At 55.9% G+C, this 12,595-nt stretch overlaps 2 protein-coding genes across 4 annotated transcripts; one reads left to right on the top strand and one right to left on the bottom strand.

The window, feature by feature from the left end:
* Window positions 1-466: 466 nt before the first annotated feature.
* Window positions 467-8,114, bottom strand: yipf2 (Yip1 domain family, member 2). Of its 3 annotated transcripts, none has more exons than XM_088603163.1 (9): window positions 7,917-8,114; window positions 6,787-6,828; window positions 6,353-6,489; window positions 3,681-3,761; window positions 3,333-3,420; window positions 2,847-2,963; window positions 1,676-1,842; window positions 1,159-1,341; window positions 467-1,066 (listed from the first exon to the last, which is right to left on the bottom strand). In XM_088603163.1, the coding sequence occupies exons 2-9, from the start codon at window positions 6,815-6,817 to the stop codon at window positions 959-961; spliced, it is 912 nt and encodes a 303-aa protein (XP_088459289.1). In that variant the 5' UTR covers window positions 6,818-6,828; window positions 7,917-8,114; the 3' UTR covers window positions 467-958. The 3 variants fall into 3 exon arrangements, with proteins under 3 accessions (XP_088459289.1, XP_088459287.1, XP_088459288.1); XM_088603161.1 differs by having other exon boundaries at window positions 7,941-8,114; XM_088603162.1 differs by having other exon boundaries at window positions 7,951-8,113.
* Window positions 8,115-8,434: 320 nt separating this feature from the next.
* timm29 (translocase of inner mitochondrial membrane 29) lies at window positions 8,435-10,241 on the top strand. Its single transcript, XM_088603164.1, has 2 exons — window positions 8,435-8,666; window positions 9,385-10,241. The coding sequence occupies exons 1-2, from the start codon at window positions 8,546-8,548 to the stop codon at window positions 10,044-10,046; spliced, it is 783 nt and encodes a 260-aa protein (XP_088459290.1). The 5' UTR covers window positions 8,435-8,545; the 3' UTR covers window positions 10,047-10,241.
* Window positions 10,242-12,595: the final 2,354 nt, after the last annotated feature.

Genomic DNA, 12,595 nt, shown 5'->3' with positions numbered 1-12,595 from the left:
CTACAGCCAGGACAGCAGGAAGGGAGTCTCCACCCTTGATTCTGGATAAAAGGCTTCAGACAGCAGTTGGCACCATTGTTATTTCTGAATATTTTTTTCCCTTTACAGAAAAGGGTTTTAGAAAGTATCTGTTTTATAACAGGATCCTGTAAAAAGAATATCTATTTTTAAATTGGACTATTTTCTCCTTCTGCGACTTCAAGATATATTTTATTTCGAAAGAAACTCCTTCATACCTGGTGCTGTACGGCCCCAGCCCTATGTACTCCCAGTGTCTTCCGCCAGGGGTTAAAGCTCACTGTAAGTCTGGGCTCATGGGAAGCTAGACTGGAGACACCAGACTGGATAAACTCTCGAAACCTGCATGACGCCAACGTCCATCAGATCTTCCTTCTCAGTTAAAAAGCCCTGATCCCCCCCCGAACCCAGGAAATGTCCCTGTAAAAAGGACACGTTCTCAGTAAGATGTCTTCCCACAACTTTTTAATTTCCGCGATCCATCATATTCCATCTCAAAAGGAAAAATACATAAATAACCATGATGGGGTTAACCCTAACCCTTGACTGCAAACTGGGTAAAGGAATCCCCTTCCCTTCGGTGTGCCTGAACCCCGAGACTCGACGCTCCGTCCCCTCGGGCTGCGGCGGGACTGCGGGACTGCAGGAGGGAGGGACAGGTCATCCTGCGCAGCGACTGGGCCGCTCTCCCTCTCCCACGGTACCCCGCTGTCCCGTTCACAAGGCGACAACGTGCAGGACTGCTGGCCCAGCCCGCCCGCCCGCCTCTGAGCCCCTGCCAGTGTACCACCCCCAGAGCACAAAATAAATAATTTCTCCAAAACAAAAAACTTTCCCCCGCTGTCCTCCCTCCCCTCGTTCCCTCGTTCCCTTATCCCCTCACCCCCTCCTCTGCCCTCTCACCCTCTCCTTTGGCCCCCCCTTGCCCCGCCGGTGTTGCTCAGTGTGTCACAGCTGTGCGGGTCAGCAGGGTGCTGTGGTTCCCTGTGGGGGTGGCCGCCGGTGTGGTGGGGCTCCACGTGCGCTCAGCGGTCTGGAAGAAGTAAAGCTGAGGAAGAGGGAAAGGGGGGTTAAGGGCGTGGACAGCTGCTGACACCGTACGGGTCTCGCCCCCCCCCCCCGGAGCCCCCCGGGCCTCACCTTGCAGCCAATGGCGAGCAGCGCGTGCAGGAGGACGATGGCGATCACCGTGGCAACGGCAGTGACCTTGGTGTCGTCGCGGACCACTGGCCAGAACGTGAGAACCAGCACCGAACCCGAGATTGCCACGGCAACCAGGATAAGCAGCCACTGCAACCACTCCACCGGAATAATCCAGAGAACCTGAGAGAAGGACAGGGGACAGAGGGAGACAGAAGGACAGGGGACAGCGGAGAGGGAGAAAGAGAAAAGGAGAGAAGTTTAGAGAATTGACTAGCTGAGTCAGGATTACTTGTCTCCTTGAAATGGGCCAAGCTCTCATTCATTCCATGACCTCGGATCAGCCAGCTATCAGAAGTGATCTTAGATCCTGTGCGTGTACTGTAGTACCTGCCCCCATCTGACCTCCGCCAGCTCGCCTGCAGCCTTACTGCACCATCAGACACTAGGCTGAGCGCAGGCTCATGATGTAGGACTACCAGCCTCAAAAGCAGTCGGACGAGGACATGTGGCTCACCGAGGTGGGGATGTAGATGGACAGGGAATATCCGTACACGCAGACCGTCTCCAGAAAGGAATACCCGACGACCTGGTGCTCCGACCCACGCCGCCACTGCAGGAACCCCCAGACACACAGCGGGACCAGCCAGGCATAGCAGAACACGGCCACCCCTGCTATCGACACTGAGAGAGAGAGAGTCTGGACTGAGACAAATATCCCCAGCACAGCCCCCGTCTCCACTGGCACAGCCAGGCCAGCACAGCCCCCGTCTCCACTGGCACAGCCAGGCCAGCACAGCCCCCGTCTCCACTGGCACAGCCAGGCCAGCACAGCCCCAGACTCCACTGGCACAGCCAGGCCAGCACAGCCCCCGTCTCCACTGGCACAGCCAGGCCAGCACAGCCCCCGTCTCCACTGGCACAGCCAGGCCAGCACAGCCCCCGTCTCCACTGGCACAGCCAGGCCAGCACAGCCCCAGACTCCACTGGCACAGCCAGGCCAGCACAGCCCCAGACTCCACTGGCACAGCCAGGCCAGCACAGCCCCCGTCTCCACTGGCACAGCCAGGCCAGCACAGCCCCAGACTCCACTGGCACAGCCAGGCCAGCACAGCCCCAGACTCCACTGGCACAGCCAGGCCAGCACAGCCCCAGACTCCACTGGCACAGCAAGGCCAGCACAGCCCCAGACTCCACTGGCACAGCCAGCACAGGGCTGAGATCACTCCTGTGGGAGGACAGAGACAGGGAGTCTGGGCTGAGATCACTCCTGTGGGAGGACAGAGACAGAGAATCTGGGCATGAGATCAGTCCTGGAGGGGACAGAGACAGAGAATCTGGGCATGAGATCAGTCCTGGAGAGGACAGAGACAGGGAGTCTGGGCTGAGATCAGTCCTGGAGGGGACAGAGACAGAGAATCTGGGCATGAGATCAGTCCTGGAGGGGACAGAGACAGAGAATCTGGGCATGAGATCAGTCCTGGAGGGGACAGAGACAGAGAATCTGGGCATGAGATCAGTCCTGGAGAGGACAGAGACAGGGAGTCTGGGCTGAGATCAGTCCTGGAGGGGACAGACAGTCCAGAAATCAGTATATAAGTGAGGGCCAGAGAGCAGTGAGAAACAGAGAGAGTGGGGAGAACAGAAGAGGCGAGGAAAGTTAAGTGACCACAGGACGGCTCTCACACCTTTGTGGAACTGGGGCCTGTAGTGATACTGGGGGTCTCCCATCTTGGCCAGGAAGGTGTAGAGGTTCCCACTGACGGCCATAGAGAAGACCAGCGTTGCGCAGATCCAGAACGGCCCTGAGAGAGGAGATGAGCAGGGAAGGGGGAGACAGGGAGAGAGATGGAGATGGATTATGAGACCCAACACTGCGACTCCATACTGCGGCTATGTGGTGTTTCTGTGCGACATGAACAAATGTGCTGCTCTAACAGGGTCTGCAGTGTACGAGCCTTATCTGAGCTGCAGTCCTCAAGACATCAACACGAACAGGGCAGGTTTGCCCCTTGATCCCTCGCATTCTCAGGTTCAGCAGGAGAAATCAGCATCGCCTGGCTGCGATAGCTGAGCTCTCCAGCTGTGTCTCTGCGTAATTCGAGCTTTTTCTCCTCACGTGCATCTGTGTTTGTTAGCCGATCTATTTTTGTGACAAAGTATCCATGTCTCACCGTACAGGTCTGGATTGCTACGGAGATGGTGCTTCACGAAGCTCCGGCCAGGAAACGGCAGCACTGAGCCCTTTATCCTGTCCAGCACCTGTGACAGAGGACATGGTCAACGCAGCAGGATACTACCGGAATACTTTTACAGTCAGTCGATAGAATCAGCGGGGCACTGTGCACACACTGCTTCCTTTTTTTAGTGAAGATTTTTAATGCGATAACAGCAATTCTTAACTTCTATATCCAACTGCAGTAATTAGCTGTTGTAAATTACTGGTCAACCGCAAGAGTGAGGAGACAGTTTATGTGAAAGACTCTCTGTCTGTGGTCCTGCGACTCTTCCAGCCAGGGTACCTGCAGTGTGTCAACGTTGAAGAAGGACTGGTAATACTCAAAGGTCCAAAAGCTTGCTGTCGTTCTCTCTCCACTCAGCAGCTGGAAGAACAGACAAGGGGGGCTTGTTACCTCACCAGAGCAGCTTTATGCGTCATATATCAAAAACAGGACCAGATCCAGGCCTGTAACAGACACACAGAGAGTAACAGCACAGGGGTTTGTAGTGCTATTCTCATATAGAGCAAAAGAATGTGATTGGTGTAGTGTGAGCTCAGACTGCCTGTCCCCGTCACACTCCCTGAGCTCCCACTGCACCCCCGTCACACTCCCTGAGCTCCCACTGCACCCCCGTCACACTCCCTGAGCTCCCACTGCACCCCCGTCACACTCCCTGAGCTCCCACTGCACCCCCGTCACACTCCCTGAGCTCCCACTGCACCCCCGTCACACTCCCTGAGCTCCCACTGCACCCTTGTCACACTCCCTGAGCTCACACTGCACCCCCGTCACACTCCCTGAGCTCACACTGCACCCTTGTCACACTCCCTGAGCTCACACTGCACCCCCGTCACACTCCCTGAGCTCCCACTGCACCCCCGTCACACTCCCTGAGCTCCCACTGTACCCCCGTCACACTCCCTGAGCTCCCACTGTACCCCCGTCACACTCCCTGAGCTCCCACTGCACCCCCGTCACACTCCCTGAGCTCACACTGCACCCCCGTCACACTCCCTGAGCTCACACTGCACCCCCGTCACACTCCCTGAGCTCACACTGCACCCTTGTCACACTCCCTGAGCTCACACTGCACCCTTGTCACACTCCCTGAGCTCACACTGCACCCCCGTCACACTCCCTGAGCTCACACTGCACCCTTGTCACACTCCCTGAGCTCACACTGCACCCTTGTCACACTCCCTGAGCTCACACTGCACCCCCGTCACACTCCCTGAGCTCCCACTGTACCCCCGTCACACTCCCTGAGCTCACACTGTACCCCCGTCACACTCCCTGAGCTCCCACTGTACCCCCGTCACACTCCCTGAGCTCACACTGCACCCTTGTCACACTCCCTGAGCTCACACTGCACCCCCGTCACACTCCCTGAGCTCCCACTGCACCCCCGTCACACTCCCTGAGCTCACACTGCACCCCCGTCACACTCCCTGAGCTCACACTGCACCCCCGTCACACTCCCTGAGCTCACACTGCACCCCCGTCACACTCCCTGAGCTCACACTTCGCCCCCGTCACACTCCCTGAGCTCACACTGCACCCCCGTCACACTCCCTGAGCTCACACTGCACCCCCGTCACACTCCCTGAGCTCACACTGCACCCTTGTCACACTCCCTGAGCTCACACTGCACCCCCGTCACACTCCCTGAGCTCCCACTGCACCCCCGTCACACTCCCTGAGCTCACACTGCACCCCCGTCACACTCCCTGAGCTCACTCTGCACCCCCGTCACACTCCCTGAGCTCACACTGCACCCTTGTCACACTCCCTGAGCTCACACTGCACCCCCGTCACACTCCCTGAGCTCACACTGCACCCTTGTCACACTCCCTGAGCTCACACTGCACCCCCGTCACACTCCCTGAGCTCACACTGCATCCCCGTCACACTCCCTGAGCTCCCACTGCACCCCCGTCACACTCCCTGAGCTCACACTGCACCCTTGTCACACTCCCTGAGCTCCCACTGCACCCCCGTCACACTCCCTGAGCTCACACTGCACCCTTGTCACACTCCCTGAGCTCACACTGCACCCCCGTCACACTCCCTGAGCTCACACTGCACCCTTGTCACACTCCCTGAGCTCCCACTGCACCCCCGTCACACTCCCTGAGCTCACACTGCACCCTTGTCACACTCCCTGAGCTCACACTGCACCCTTGTTACACTCCCTGAGCTCACACTGCACCCTTGTCACACTCCCTGAGCTCACACTGCACCCTTGTCACACTCCCTGAGCTCACACTGCACCCTTGTCACACTCCCTGAGCTCACACTGCACCCCCGTCACACTCCCTGAGCTCCCACTGCACCCCCGTCACACTCCCTGAGCTCACACTGCACCCCCGTCACACTCCCTGAGCTCACTCTGCACCCCCGTCACACTCCCTGAGCTCACACTGCACCCTTGTCACACTCCCTGAGCTCACACTGCACCCCCGTCACACTCCCTGAGCTCACACTGCACCCTTGTCACACTCCCTGAGCTCACACTGCACCCCCGTCACACTCCCTGAGCTCCCACTGCACCCCCGTCACACTCCCTGAGCTCACACTGCACCCCCGTCACACTCCCTGAGCTCACTCTGCACCCCCGTCACACTCCCTGAGCTCACTCTGCACCCCCGTCACACTCCCTGAGCTCACACTGCACCCCCGTCACACTCCCTGAGCTCCCACTGCACCCCCGTCACACTCCCTGAGCTCACACTGCACCCCCGTCACACTCCCTGAGCTCACACTGCACCCCCGTCACACTCCCTGAGCTCCCACTGCACCCCCGTCACACTCCCTGAGCTCACACTTTACCCCCGTCACACTCCCTGAGCTCACACTGCACCCCTGTCACACTCTCTGAGCTCGCACTGCACCCTTGTCACACTCCCTGAGCTCACTCTGCACCCCTGTCACACTCCCTGAGCTCACACTGCACCCCCGTCACACTCCCTAACCTCAGACTTTTCCTCTGCTCCCTCCTCATCCTCCGATAGGTCAAGCCTCACAGCCCCTCCCTCAGCCGGATGTGCTGGGATTGGGTAGGTTGAGGCCCCTGGGTCAGCTGACAATAGCTCAGCAGCCTCTTCAAACTCTTGAGAGATGAAACACAGGGTCAGAGTGACAGTGATACACACGCTGTCTGTCTGTGTGAGAGAGGGCAGTGTGTGTGTATCGGAGAGAAAGAGCGCTCTGTTTCTGAGAGAGGGCAGTGTGTGTGTGTCAGAGAGAGAGTGCTCTGCGTCTGAGAGGGCAATGTGTGAGTGTGTGTCAGAGAGAGAGTGCTCTGTGTCTGAGAGAGGGCAGTGTGTGTGTGTCTAGAGAGAGAGTGCTCTGTGTCTGAGAGAGCAATGTGTGAGTGTGTGTCAGAGAGAGAGTGCTCTGTGTTTACCTTGAAACTTGAGATCATCAGGAGCCGCCATGTCAACACAGCCTTCAGAAATGGAACAGAACACAACAGTTAATCAAAATAACAATAATAATAATTTATCAATGATATAAATAATAATAATATGGATAAACTACTCAAAGTGTCTGGAAAATACTACAGGAGCTATTATAGCAGTTTTATTTTACACAAGAAGAAATGGCAGCCACAGTACATACAGCTGCAACAGTAGTAGCAGTAGGAACAGTAATATAACTGTTAGAACACCAGACCGGTCACCAGAGGAAGGTCAGCATTATGTCTGTTGTGGATCTATGTCTCTACAGGCCTGTAGCCAGTAGTTGTTGGGCTGGGATCATGCCTGACAATATGAAACCCTCTTGATCTCAGTGCTCTGGAAAGGGCCAGTTTAGAGCACCCTGTGCACTACTTTAGGAAGTAGGACAAACCGGAGCACCTGGAGAGATCCCACACGACCCGGAGGGAACATGCAAACTCCTCCCGGGGTACCCCTGCGTGGACGGGGTCACTGGCGCTGTGTTGCAGTCGGGCTAATTACCACACCACCATGCTGCACGAGTACGATGATGACGAAGTCAACAATAATTAATATCAATAATTAATTAATTAATATCAATATTGCTGCTGCACGGCCTCGCAGTGTTTAGCATTGCTGCAAGGCAACACTGGGTCTCTGTGTTCCCTTCTGGAGCTGGGTGCTATCTGCACGGAGTCTGCATGTTCTCCTTCCTCCGGGTGCAACCACATCCCACAGTGCAAAACACATTAGGTTAACCGGTTTCTGGAACCACTGGCCCTCGGGCGTGTGTGTTTGTGTGTGTCCTGCGGTGACTGTAGTCCCGTCTAAGGCTGTACCCCTCTTTGCGCCCAGTGTTTCCCGGGACAGCCTCCGAGGCAGCGCGACCCTGAATTGAATAAGCCGTTATTGCAAGTGACATAATTAATATAAGCCCAGTTTTTGCCAAGTGACAATAAAGACTGTAAAAAACGTTCATCTTAAAAACAGCTATTACATATACAGCTATTCTAACACGAGTTGGAGTCATTAAAAAGCAGAATTGTTTCATGCTCGGTCCAAAATAGTTTCGTCATTATGGTAATTATAGCCATACCTCTGCAGCAGTCTGGATTCTCACCTTGTCTCACCTGAAACTATCCCGTTTATCCTCTTCGTCAGCGGGACAGATCCGCACGATTCAGCATAAATAGCCAAGTACAGATGACACAAATAACGTAAACCTCAAGTCTCTCTTTTTTTCCTGCCTCCACATCTGACACTAAACGTCAGTGCTTCCACGTCACCCACAGCAGGCATGTTCCCTCGTCATGTGACGAGGGCCTGAAGCCGGAAATTGCTACCGGAAAGCAGTGCTTCGCTGTAAGACAACTAAAGAGACGGTGGGAGCTCTAAAACTGCCATGTTTCACCTTCTTTGTATTATTTAAAAGAAAACCACGCGTTCCTTAATAAAATAAACTAATATATGTTGGGGATTTTTTTACTTTTAAATAGAGAAGACAGATAGAATACAATAGTCATATCTTGTTTCCCCATCGGAAGGGATAACTGCGTAACACAATACATTGTATAAAGAAACTATGACCGTTTCTTCAGCCATTTTGGCTCAAAGAACTGCGGCGTTATCCTTAATACCGAGCCTTCTCCCAGAGCCACAATGGAGGTCGTTTCCCCCTAGCGACAATGCTCTGCGACTGAAGACCTTGTACGCTGACAAGTGATCATGGCCGCCGCGTGGGTTTTACGCAGGTGGTGTTCGAGCGCTGCTCGTGCCGCTGAGGAGCAAAGCGGAGCAACACGAAGCAAGGGATCGCTGTGGAACAGAGCGCGGGACAGTCGCATAGGTGAGGACGTCAGGACGTGTGCGCTGTTTGTGGGATCATTGTGTAGTTTCGAGACCAAGGGAGAGTCTGTTACCTAATGTCCCCTATCAGAGAATCGTGTTAGGCAGATCTCCGAGGAGGTCACTGTTCAGTCAGTGTCTGTATGAACCCCTCTCTCTCTCTCAGTGCAGTGTTAATGTACTGTAGTGTCCAGTCAGTCAGTGTGTCTGTATGAACCCCTCTCTCTCAGTGCAGTGTTAATGTACTGTAGTGTCCAGTCAGTGTGTCTGTATGAACCCCTCTCTCTCAGTGCAGTGTTAATGTACTGGAGTGTCCAGTCAGTCAGTGTGTCTGTATGAACCCCTCTCTCTCAGTGCAGTGTTAATGTACTGTCGTGTCCAGTCAGTCAGTGTGTCTGTATGAACCCCTCTCTCTCAGTGCAGTGTTAATGTACTGGAGTGTCCAGTCAGTGTGTCTGTATGAACCCCTCTCTCTCAGTGCAGTGTTAATGTACTGTAGTGTCCAGTCAGTCAGTGTGTCTGTATGAACCCCTCTCTTGGTGCAGTATATTTACATTTAGAATAATTTGATAATAATTTAGTTTTTTAGTGAAGGAATGGTAGAGGAGGCATGCAAGTAAAACATTCAGTACTGAATTCAACCACAAATCTCCCCTGTCCCTCAAGACACTAGGCTGCAGTGCCCGGCAGGGCTGACCCCTCTCTCCTTCCTCCCCCAGGGTTCTGGCTCAGCAGTCTCCTTGGCGATTACCGGGAGGCCTGTCGTGATGTCATTGTGGGCCTGCGGGAGCGGCCACTCAAAGCTGCTGCCTACCTCTCCCTGCTGGGCGGAGTCTGGGGCTGTTACCATAGAAACCCCGGCCCCGCCTCCTTTGAGAGCTGCCTCTTGGAGGCCTCCAACACGCTACTGCTCCTGTCGCCGTGGATACGGAGCGGCACAGCGGATGCCCACGTGCAGGGGCTGGTCTGGCTGCGGAACGAGGGGCGCCTGCGCTGCCTGAACCTGGGCGTGGCCACGCTGGCGTACAGCGCGCCCTTCGACCCCGACAGCAGCCTGTACGAGGCATGCTGCCCTCACCTGCGGCCCCGCTGGCTGGAGCTGCCCGAGCGGCTGCTGGACGTGGGCTTTCTGGGCCGCTGGTGGGTGCTGGAGAGGCACATGAGGGACTGTGATGTCAATGAAGAGGAGTTCCGGCACCTGCCTTCACACCTGCGCTCCCTGTCCCCCTCCGCCCTGCGCTCCAAGGTCAACGAGCAGCTGCACAGGGACTCCCAGCACCATGTCACGCTCAGTCAGGCTGACATCGCCCAAGCCGAGCTCCAGGATCTGGAGGAGGCGGAGGGGAGCAGCAGGGGGCAGAGGCTCCAGCCGCCCCTGTGACGGCAGGACACGGACTTGACCTTTCCCCCCCCAGCCCTAGAAACAGCAGCCCTGTGCCTGTGTCTGACATGTTTGTGTTCTGCTCCACTGCGGCTATCTGCTTGCTGCCATTTTCCAATAAGAGCAGAGAGAGCCTGAAACTCAGTGATAAGCTGTGTAAAGAGACAGTTTCCCTCAATAAAATGATAAACAGTGTTTTGAGAGTGCCTGGGAAAAAGCAATACGTTGGCAAACTGTGTGTCATTTAGTTTTATAGTTGGAATTAAAAGTAATGAACAATGTTTCATGTCCTGAACTTTAATATAAACAGTCCTAGCATTACTGCGGCTATTCTTAATCATTTCAATGAAGTGCAACAGTGACACAGATACTGTTTATATACATAAAAGTAAATACATTTTATGGAGTTTTTAAAATAATGACCATCACAGACTTGCTGAAGTAGGTATTATCACAGTTGGGAAGCAGCTTGGTATACTGTTGGTTTCATTTTCATGTTCTAAAATCCTAGTGCTCCCAGTGAATGCGGTTTAAATCAGCCTGTGATACGGTACCCGGGGGCACCCTGGATTTCCCATGACCACCGGGGCACCCTGGCACAGCCTGGCGCTTCGCTTCACTGCCGGCGGTGTTGCAGATGAGAGGAGGCGTGTCGCCCGCCGGGCTTGTCCGAGTGCCCCTCCCGAGCTCCGCCATCCCCCTCTTTCGCACCGCCCGCGGCATCCCGCCTCGTCGCGCGGGGGGCTCGGCGCAGCTCGGGCACGGGAAGGGGGAACTCTCGGGGAGCGGGGGGGCTGCGGCGGGGGGAAGGGGGAGGTGAATTTCGAGGGATTTCCGTGGGAACGGTCAGGAGGGACCCTGAGGTGGAGAGAGGGGGGAAGAGGTGAGGGCGTCCGCCTGCGCCCCCTGGCCTGTCGGAGACTCCCGCGCGCGCACCCGCTGTGCTCCCCGGGGTTTCGTCAGACAGGGCTCTGGCCGTCCTGGGAGCGAAGAGGCCAGCCGTGCCTCCCACAGACAGGCCTCGCAGTTTGCTGCAGAGAGCCCCTGCCTCCCCTTGCTCCCACCCTGGGGCTAAGAGGCTGTCTCTCCTGGTATCCCCATGACCCCAAGGCCTCTCCCTGCTCTTGTGCCCTGGGGCTCCAGGGGCCAGCGGCTGAATGCATGCCAGCTCTTGGGGAGAAGGGTGATCTTCCGAATGAGTCTGGATCTTGATAAGACCCCCCGGTCTTCCCCTGGGCCTTGGACTGCTCTTCCTGACCACGGGGGTCCCCAGCTGTGGGGTCACAGCGCTCCACTGTTTGGCCCTCTGGTCAAAGTGTCCCAGCTTGCCTAGCAGGGTCCTCAAGGGCGGGTGTCCGGTATCGTGCCTGTTGCGGTGGTTGCTTCTGAGGAGGAGCGGGCAATGGTGGGTGCGAAGAGCTGCCGGGCGGGGCAGGCCAGGGGAGGCGCTGCCCAAGGGCTGCACTGCTCGGGGTCGCCTGAACAGAGAGCGAAGTCGCTTGCATGCTGGGTGGGTGACCTCCGTGCCCTCCAGTCCCGGCCCATGAGGCAAGGAGGTGTAGACAGTCCCTGGCTGGCATGGCTGCCTCTCCCCTGTGTCTCCTAGCTGCTCACATTGACCTTGCGACCCCTGAGGCTTAGCCCGTGATGTAGGCTGAGAGTTGATAGCTGGCGTTGGCACAGCCCCACGATTCATGCCCACAGGCAATAGGTCAACTGAACCAATGGATCAGTATGGGGACTGGGGATCCTGTCCTGAAGGAGGGCTTGAACAGTCTTTCCTTCCTAAAGTTCACCTTTAATCCAACTGGTGAAGTGGTTTCTCTCTCGTCCTCCTTATCTGCTGTGTGTCACCCAGGTGGGCCTTCAATTCAGGGGTGGGTGAAGTAGCTCCCCTCGCATATATAAAGTGTTTTGAGGTTCTTTGGTAGGAAAAGCTATATACATACAATTCACTTCTGCACACGCTTCCTGGCAAGCTCCGGTTTCCTTGTTGATTGCTGGACGGCAGAGGAGCCCTGCCGGGCTGAGCTGCTGAGAGCAGAAATGCAGAACCGACATCAGGGGAGCAGCTGGTGTGACGGGACGTGATTTTGTCGTTCCTCTGTGTGATATTCCCCGTCTTTCAGTGGAGGTGGGGGGAGGGCTTGCAGGTTGTTCTGGTCTCCCCCCCCACCAACAATCCTCCGCAGATCAGGTTGGATGCCCACCCTGGCCGTCTTGCAACAGGAGCCAGGTAAACCGCTTGGATTTTCACAGGCAGGCGTCTTATCCTGGGGCTCACTTCTGTTTCAGACACAAGGAAGCCGTGTAACCAGGGAGAGATGGGCACGCAGACAGTTCATTCGTTTTGTTCTCTGCAAGTGTCATGCAAGTGTCGCTCAACAGCGCCAAGCACAGGTGAGGGTTCTTCTAGAGCACACGGTCTGCCCTGGCCGCTTGCTCCTGCACGGACTGTATGCACGCCAGCAGACGAGCTGAAGCCATTCGTTCGGGCTCGGCGCCTGTGCTGCATCTGACCGAGGTCTGAGGCGTCGACGCGAAATGGC

The sequence above is a fragment of the Lepisosteus platostomus genome, chromosome 13 (assembly GCF_059453375.1).
Source record: "Lepisosteus platostomus isolate fLepPlt1 chromosome 13, fLepPlt1.hap1, whole genome shotgun sequence".
NCBI lineage: Eukaryota > Metazoa > Chordata > Actinopteri > Semionotiformes > Lepisosteidae > Lepisosteus > Lepisosteus platostomus.
The sequence above is the reverse complement of the archived record's forward strand: the minus strand, read 5'-3'. Positions and strand labels throughout refer to the sequence as shown.